General features: G+C 45.5%; 1 protein-coding gene across 3 annotated transcripts in view; it reads left to right on the forward strand.

Annotated features, from left to right (window-relative positions):
- Positions 1 to 8,996, forward strand: part of VCL (vinculin) — a 100,070-nt gene that overhangs the window by 88,365 nt on the left and 2,709 nt on the right. For 2 of the 3 annotated variants that reach the window (XM_032608022.1, XM_032608021.1), the window contains exons 18-20: positions 859 to 1,044; positions 6,701 to 6,904; positions 7,283 to 7,387. In XM_032608022.1, the coding sequence (XP_032463913.1) occupies positions 859 to 1,044; positions 6,701 to 6,904; positions 7,283 to 7,387 (495 nt within the window). Of the gene's footprint in view, positions 1 to 858; positions 1,045 to 4,479; positions 4,684 to 6,700; positions 6,905 to 7,282; positions 7,388 to 8,996 lie in introns of all 3 variants that reach the window. The other variant, XM_032608020.1, reaches the window with a different exon arrangement.

The raw sequence follows: 8,996 nt of genomic DNA on the forward strand, positions 1-8,996 counted from the left end.
TTTCCCTAACTATATTTTAAATCTTTTGATGCCCCACAAAGTACCATGAATTTTTTCTTCCATAGGTAAATGGTTTAGGGGGAGGAAAGCTGAGCAATAGCTTGCAGATACAAATCCTAGAATCAGAAATAGTCATTATTTTTAGACATTTTCTCTGACAGTATTGGAAATAGCTTGTCCTTGGGAATAGCTTATCAAGGCAATAATTTGATTTACTGTCCCTGATATACTTTCCCATATTTAAGATCCCAAATTTACTTTTCCATATTTAAGTTTCTAAGTTTGTTGAGGACAAAATTGGGTCACTGTGCCCATAGCTAATGAACACTGCTTCCCTAGCCTTCAACGCTTCTTTTTTGATTTGACTTGATTCTTTTCAGCTGGGCTGTTGGTGGGTGGCTAGGGAGGGCTATTCTGGGGCATGGATTCTTATGTGATCAACAGAGTCCTGACATTTGGAATCAAGAACTTAGAGGTCATTTGGTCTAGATATTCCTCATTGATAAACCCTTTGAGAAACCCAAGGCCCAGGGGAGAAGTTGTTGCTTATGCAGCTGCCCGTCAACAGAGTCAGGACCAGAACTTAGATCTCCTTTGAGGATCCTTGGCCCAGTAGGGCTGTGCGTGCCTCCCTGGGATATGTCCAAAACAGTAGGTGCTAACTTTTTGTGGAGAAAAAAGGAAGAAAATATGCTTCTGTTGAGATTGAAACAGGTGGTCCTTATGATCAGTGTTGGATGGTCTTAAATGGAGTGAATGTGGGTGGCTTTCTTGGGGATGCTTTTTAAAGGAAAGGAGAGAATTCTGGTGGGGAGTAGTTCCTAGAGCTTTACTTACAACCTGGTAATTCTTTCTTAGCTGACAGATGAGCTTGCTCCTCCCAAACCACCTCTGCCTGAGGGTGAGGTCCCTCCTCCCAGGCCCCCACCACCAGAGGAGAAGGATGAAGAGTTCCCTGAGCAGAAAGCTGGGGAGGTGATTAACCAGCCAATGATGATGGCTGCCAGGCAGCTCCATGATGAAGCTCGCAAATGGTCCAGCAAGGTAAGTAATGAAGCTCTTCTTGTTGAGAAAGGATGAAGAGCCATGTACACAGCCCAGCAAGTCTATTTGGAAAATCACCCTCTCTCTGCTTTGGTTCCTGTTATTGCCAATAGCACAATCCTCTTCTTTCTTGTGGTTTAGTGAGATGTTTCTGGTACTTGATGGTTTCTCCTAGCAGCTAAAGTGAGAGCTAGGATACCTTAGTTAGAGATGAAAGTTCTTTTCCTTCTGTCCTCTAGTGTCAGCTGCCCTGATGCTGGACATTTGGTCTCTTAGAAATTGCTCTTCTTTCTTGGGGTCACCGAATGTTTTTAGATGCTCTCGTGCTAATTATCTACACTGCAAACATGGCACAGTCTTCTGTAGGCTCTGCTATAGCTACATGAAATATTTGCATTTTCCTTCTCTTTTCTTGTAGAAGCAGGTAGATTGGTGTCTTAGAAGCCATGTGCCTTTTCCCTTTCTCAGAATCATCTTACCCCTCAACTCAAGACAGCTCCAGGCTAACTCCTACTAAACAATCTGGAAGTGTAAATATTAACATGGTTGGTGAAAATTTGGATGCTGCAGCAGTCATGCCTCATGAATGATGAAAAGTGAGTGGTAGCTTTTCTAGACAAGAGCTAAATATTATTGTTAACCCTGCAGTGGAAGGTGGTTCTAAGTCAGTTCTAAACTATTTCTACCATGAACCTACATCTTTATTCCCAACATCTATTGGACTTTGTTCATTTCACACCTTCAGCCACCTCAAGCTCTTGTATTGAATGTAGTTCCCCAGGGACCTCCTGCACATGCAGCTGATCTTGGGTTTTTTCAGGCTGGGAATTTGACCTTGGTTTGTTTGTTTGTTTTCTTTTTGCGGTACGCAGGCCTCTCACTGCTGTGGCCTCTCCCATTGCGGAGCACAGGCTCCGGACGCGCAGGCTCAGCGGCCATGGCTCACGGGCCCAGCCGCTCCGCGGCATGTGGGATCTTCCTGGACCAGGGCACGAACCCATGTCCCCTGCATCGGCAGGCAGACTCTCAACCACTGTGCCACCAGGGAAGCCCTACCTTGGTTTTTTAACTCTGTATTTTTCTGCACTGTTAGCTGTGAGCCCACGTTCCAAGAAGGAATGGTGACCTTGCTGGTGTTGGACCTGACCCGTGGAATCACTTACAATCATATCTCTCTAGCTGGGGCATGCACACCCCTGGGACCATTAGCAGAGTCCCAGTGCACATGGGGAGTGGGGTGGGGGTGATAGTGAAGGTTGGTTTTACTCAAAGATTTTTTTTTTTTTTTTGCGGTACGCGGGCCTCTCACTGCTGTGGCCTCTCCCGCTGCAGAGCACAGGCTCCGGACGCGCAGGCTCAGCGGCCATGGCTCACAGGCCTAGCTGCTCCGCGGCATGTGGGACCCTCCCAGACCGGGGCACGAACCCGCGTCCCCCGCATCGGCAGGCAGACTCTCAACCACTGTGCCACCAGGGAAGCCCTACTCAAAGATTTTAAAGAACATATTTATTTGTTTGTTTGTTTGTTTGGCCGTGCCACGCAGCTTGTGGGATTTTAGTTCCCTGACCAGGGATTGCACCTGGGCACCCGGCATTGAAAGTGCTGAGTCCTAACCACTGGACCGCCAGGGAATTCCCTAAGGAAAATTTAAATTTCTTTATAAACCCAGATACACTCTAAGTTATGGATGTTAAAAATAAAAGTACAAAACATTTCAAATCTTTATTTCTTACACTCTTTTCTTTTATATTGATATCTTGCCCACATTTTAAATAAATATACTTTTGAACTTAAAAAAAATAACACAGATACATTGTGCAGTGGAACACAAAATATACATGAATTTAAAGACAAACATAAAACTTAAGGGGCAGACAGCATTGGCCTACATGTTTATCCCACTCTGCCATTTGTTGCCAAAAATCCGTAGGTCTGACTGTCTCTGGAGGTTTGGAGCATCTGGGGATTGCTGACTTTGAGCTGTGTGAAGTCAGGAGCTATTTGAACCATGTGTGTTTAGGGAGGACGGATGGTGGTGTTTGTGTATCTGTCGGTCTGCTTTGTACTTTGGGACTCTGAACCCCAGCAGAAATGGGTTGGCCTCTCCTCTAAGGAATGGGGGTGAGTTGAGTCCTGGTTGAGACAGTTTAGGTGAAAGGATTTAGAAGGTACCCAAACCCCTTGTTGGCCCTCAATCCTCCAACTTAATAGTCAGTGTTTGGAGGCAGGCTTCCTGTGCGGATTAAGACTTTCAGGAGTTGTAGCAACCTCAAATAAAATTCCACACAAACTCTTACTTCCTCTTGGTTAGAGATGTTTGATATAAAGAACCTGTGTTTGCCATTCTTTATATAAGTGGTTCGGCTTCATTGGGGCAATTCCTTTCATTCTCTTTCCCCCCTTAGCCTATTTTCAGCATCTGATCTCTCTTGCTTCCTTCCTGGCCTTTCAGAATGCCCATCCCTGGTATTAAATTAATTCTCTCCCCCATCATGGGTCCTGTTTTCTCATGGGCACCAGTTTTGAGCTCCTCTGAACTCTGCTTTGGTCAGTTGACAAGTCCATGTGTTATCTTATCTGTGAAATATCAATAAATTGAGTTTGGGGTAAGTGCAATTGGAGAGATTCAGGGTATACCCGAAGAACAGCTTTCTTAGTCGGCTAGTTGTGGATGCAATGTGAAATTGTGAAGTGTTGTCTCTGTAGACCTTAGGGAGAGCTGCTCTGAAGTGTGGGTTTTCCCCTAGGTGGTTGCTGGATGAGATGTCTTCTTGAGGCTCCTTCTAGCTGGGTGATTGTGGGGTATTTGATAAGTCCTCTTCACTCACCATTGTGTTTTTCTTGCCTCTTTCCTGGTTTGATATCTGTTGCCTCAAATTTATCATTTTCAATTCTGGAAGTTTTAACCCCTGAAGGAAATAATCTGTGTCTGGCAGCTGCAGAGCTGACCCAAGACACTTTCTGTTTCCTGGAAGCTGTAGAACAGTGTTCATATGAGCCAGCAGTTGTTCACATTGTTCTGTTCAAAGCAACTTGTGTGGTTCCATTTACTTTTTCCCTCTGGATTCCTTTTAAAGTTAATAAGTTACTATTGTTTGGTCGTTTGGCTTCTCAAAAATGTTCTGACCTGAGAATTACTCTTTGGTAGTAAGTGTATACAAAAGGAATGCCACTTTCTTTCTTTGTATAAATAGTTCTCTGGAAACCGTTTGCTACTGGCATAAGCGTCTTTCCTTTACTGTGAACAGGCCGGTGCCGGAGGCTGAGAATTCCCCCTTCTGTGGAGCTTGGTTCATCTGACTCCTGGAGAGTATCCATTTTCTTTCCCATCCTAGGCAAACTTTGGTTACTAAACCGGCTGAAGCTCAGTTGCCCAAGCCCTACTGCTCTTACTAACACTGTCCCTGTTTCTCACCCTTCCTGCCATCGACAAAGCCGGGTAACCCAGCCGCTAAGGTGGGTGTAAGTGCTGTAGCTGAGGCAGATGCGGCTGATGCTGTTGGGTCCCCTGTCCCCCCTGACATGGAAGACGATTACGAACCTGAGCTGCTGTTAATGCCATCCAGTCAGCCGGTCAACCAGCCCATTCTGGCAGCGGCTCAGTCATTGCATCGGGAAGCTACCAAGTGGTCTAGTAAGGTACTGATTAGCGCCCCCAGCTGGGGCTGCTCCATATGCATCTGGCCATGTGCAGCCTTGACACATTGCATCACTCATGATCTGTGCGGGTCCTGTGAGTCTGAGCCGGGCGGGCGTCTGTCTGTCTGCACCTTGTTGTTAGGACTGGCTTCACAAGTTTGATAGGTCTGCTGATGCCAGATTAACTGGACTGCATTTATGTTTGGGAGTTAGAGAGAGATGGGGTCACTTTTTGAAAGGATTCCTTTTCTTACTGATCTTGTGGCCCATATTGGAACCTTAAACCCCTTGGGAAGCCGTGGATGCCTCTCAGTGACTTTCAGGTCAGGAATCATTGTAGACCATTAAGAGGTCATCTGGCCTGATCACTGGACTTTGCCTGTCCCCCACCTATGCCCCCTTCTCGCTGACCTCTCACTGTTGGCTCAGGCAGAGTTGATCAGCGTGACGAGTGTTTCTGGGGAGGGCTGCTTGCTGTCCTGCACTTGGCTGTGGGGCAGATGCTGTGGGGCAGATGCTCCCTTTATGGGAGCCCACGGGGAAGGGGGCTTCACTGACTGGCTTGTTCAGGGGTTTCAGTGGGAGAGGGGGTGTGAGTGGGGAACAGATAGCGCTCAAGTCTGCAGGACAGGAACCAACGGAGCTTTGGCCTTAGGGAGTGGGGGATGGGGGCAATCACTTTTTTCCCTTTGAAGGTGGCATGTTGCAAGAAGAAAGGGTTTGAAGAGCGATGGGTAATAAATAACTAACCCTGGCACTACACTGTCCTCTAACCAAGGTCATGGAATCCTGGAATGATCCCAGGTCTGCACTGGAAGAGGTGGGCCCAGCCAGCCTTGTCTAACATACCCCTATTCTCATGAGTTCTTCCCATGCCTGTGTTCTCTCTGGCCTCAACTGCTGCCCAAGATGTTATACACCCTCCAGCGTAAAAGATCAGCCACTTCACGGTGCCTGTGGAGGTTTCTCACAGAGCACCCTGCAGTGGCATGGTTTGTGTATGTCTCACTGCATTGTCTAGAAATTGTAAAGCGTGAGGGGAAAAACGCATAGAGCCTGGCCTTGCCTGGCCTTTTAGGTAGTTTTGAACATTGCATTTGATATTTTTTATATCAGCCTTTTGAAGGCATAAAGTAAATTACTTGTACATTTCCTTATTATGACCCATGAGGGTTTTAGTGAACCAAAATGCCCAGTGTAAGATAAACTGCTGTTAGTTGGAGTGAGGGTTGCATTTACGGCTTGACTCACGATTTTTATTTTCCCAACGCCTCCCCCGGCATCCTCTTAGCTGTGAAGGTTTCTTTAATTGAAGCCACTTAGCTGAGAGGACTGAAGAATTGATTCTTGGCCTTTTTAAATGTGAAAAATTAAAATAATATGTTCCTTTAGGCTGAGAGTACAAACAAGAGGCAGTAGAGGGAGGGCAGGAGCAGACTTAGGTCAGAAAAAATTTTTTTTCACCAAGGCTAATAGTTACTTGGTTTAAATTCTAGTTCAGCAGCGACAATCATTGGCTGCTGTTTGTAACAAGGGTAAGGATAAAGAGGATGATTTCAGCATCTGGAAAGGCTCATCTGTATTTTTCCCTTCAGGCCAGCTGTACTGCTTTCCCCCCACAGAAAGGAAAATGCCTGTTTAACCAACTTCTTGGGCCCATCCCCAATTTATTGACATGATTAACCTGGAAATGCTGAAATTGCTTGTTTAGTGCTATGCCTGGGGCTCACATGTTGCCCTTTCAGATTAATATCCAAGTCTTCCTTTTTTGGTCCGGTGATCTCTCTCTCTCTCTCTGCCTCTCACTGAGTGCTAGGGTGAGTACCCTGGTTCACTCTTCTGTTTATTTCTCCTGTGCTGTATCTATATCACTCAAGAATAGTCTGTATCTTCTTCTCACCCCTCCAGAGGGCTGCTAGAGCAGCAGGCTCCCTCCTCTCTTCTCTGTGCTTCTACTTCCTTCCCTAAGTTGGCCAGAGTATGGTCTGAGCTCACACTGTATCTTGCTTCTCTCTAGGGCAATGACATCATTGCAGCAGCCAAGCGCATGGCTCTGCTGATGGCTGAGATGTCTCGGCTGGTCAGAGGGGGCAGCGGTACCAAGCGAGCACTGATTCAGTGTGCCAAGGACATAGCCAAGGCCTCAGATGAGGTGACTCGGTTGGCCAAGGAGGTTGCCAAGCAGTGCACAGATAAGCGGATTAGAACCAACCTCTTACAGGTACTCAGGAAAAGTGTGTGTGTGGTGGGGGGGCAGGGGGTAGGGTGAAAAGCAGGAGAGAGAAAACTGGGTGAGCAAGGAGGAGGTACTTTAGAATGGGAAGAAATAGCAGAAAGGGGAAATACACATGTGTATTTCGGAAAGACAGATACAAGCAAGTTTATTTCTGAATCAAATGAAAGAATTTTAATGCTTCCATGTCTGGACAGAGGGACTATACTGATCCTAGGGGGAAAACAATTGGAATCCTGCTGCTGATTTACTGAATGCTTTCTGCATGCCAGCCACTGAGAATACAGAGGTGAATTAAGTCTCGTCCTCAGGGAGCTTGTGGATAAGAAAAACAAAGAAACATACTAAATTAAATTTTCTTTTTAGGTATGCGAGCGAATCCCAACCATAAGCACCCAGCTCAAAATCCTGTCCACAGTGAAGGCCACCATGCTGGGCCGGACCAACATAAGCGACGAGGAGTCTGAGCAGGTATGTGCTTCTGATTTCTCGCCAGCAGCTTCTATTCCACTTGATAGCAATTCAGTTCAGCCTTGAGGAAATTTTAACTGTGAAATGGGTATTCAGTATGTAGGATGGAGTCTTCAGTTCTCTCGGAAGGGCATCTATGTTGGAGAGATCAGAAATTTGGAAAGGGAAGTAAAAAGCTCTTGTGCAACTCTTGTCATTTTACAGATGAGAAATTGAGGCCTTGGGAGGTTAAGTGAATCAGCAGCAGTTAGGACTCTCTATTCGGTTCTTTTCCTCCCTGGAATAGGTTTGGCTCTCTCGAGGCCTCCAATGCCTGTTCAGTCCTGCTCACTCTATCCTTCTGGCTGGAGAATTTCTGCTTCCTTGTTCTCTGGGTGATAAGTACCTCAGGGAGGATGAATAGTGTAGGCTTTTCAGGGGCATGAGGTGGTTAGGCCTGTGCTGAGGCTGAAATGACATCTCAAACGAGGTGCTTCTCTTTTGATTTCTTTGACAGAGAATGAAATAAAGATGGTGGGAGTGTTTGCTTAAGTGTTTCTTGTATGTATCTTGGCAGTCAGTTTTTTCTCTCCCTGCCTCCTGGGAACGTGGCTCAGGTCTTCTCAGAAAGCCCTCATTTGAGCACCTCTTCCTCTCATTTCCTCTCTAGTAGGCTCTGCTATGAGCCAGACTTAACAATTTCTTCTTATGGAAGGTAGCACATCTTTTGTTGAACTGCTCAGACAAGGCTCATCATGCAATGGGATATGTATGTGGCACTGTATTACATACTATGTAGGGGAGTTAACAAAATACACATAATCCCTCTCCTTGTCCGGGCCAGGAGATAGAGGATAGGAGCACTTTAGAGGAACAGGGAGGCTACTTCTCTTGGTGTCAGTAGTGCTACCTTAACTACCATGGTTTAATTCAACAGCTCTCACCATAACCCTCTCTTCTCCCAAACCATGGGAACTGGATTTTAACCTTTAACTTCCATGTGTTCTAGGCAGGGTTTGGGCACTAGACTATTTCGTGTCATGTGATCTCTCCTGCCCCAAGAAAAGGAAATAGAAAAAACAGGGAAGAAAGGGTAAGACTCAGAGTTTCCAACCTTATCATTTAATCAATTAGCCAACAAAAATGTATCTTGGGAGTATCTACTATGTTCCATTAAATATTCCAGTTAAAAAAAAAGAAACAGTGTGGTAGAATGGAAGAAACACAGGATTGCAAGTCAGAAGTTTTGAGGCTCATCCTGACTGTTGTGTGAGTTGGGCTGGCAAGTCTCCGAATCACGCTGGGCCTCAGCCTCTTTGTTGACCAAGCGAAAAGATTAACTGATTGGGAATTCTAGTCCATAGTTATGCCTCTCAGAGCCCAGGAACCCTCTGAAATTGCATGTACAAATTTTGTGCACGTGAGCAATTTTTTCTGGGGAGAATCCACAGCCTTCATTAAACCCTCAAAGGGTCTGTAGCTCAAAAATATTTAAGAATTAAAAAAAAAATTACTGAGTTAATGGATTGATAAGTTAGTTACTAGTGTGATCTCAGTCCTGTATTTTGTATGTTTACAAGATTTACTTATTTAGATTTTCATGGATTTATAAGGTGGTTGGTTTACTTGG

Source organism: Phocoena sinus, chromosome 16, assembly GCF_008692025.1.
Source record: "Phocoena sinus isolate mPhoSin1 chromosome 16, mPhoSin1.pri, whole genome shotgun sequence".
NCBI lineage: Eukaryota > Metazoa > Chordata > Mammalia > Artiodactyla > Phocoenidae > Phocoena > Phocoena sinus.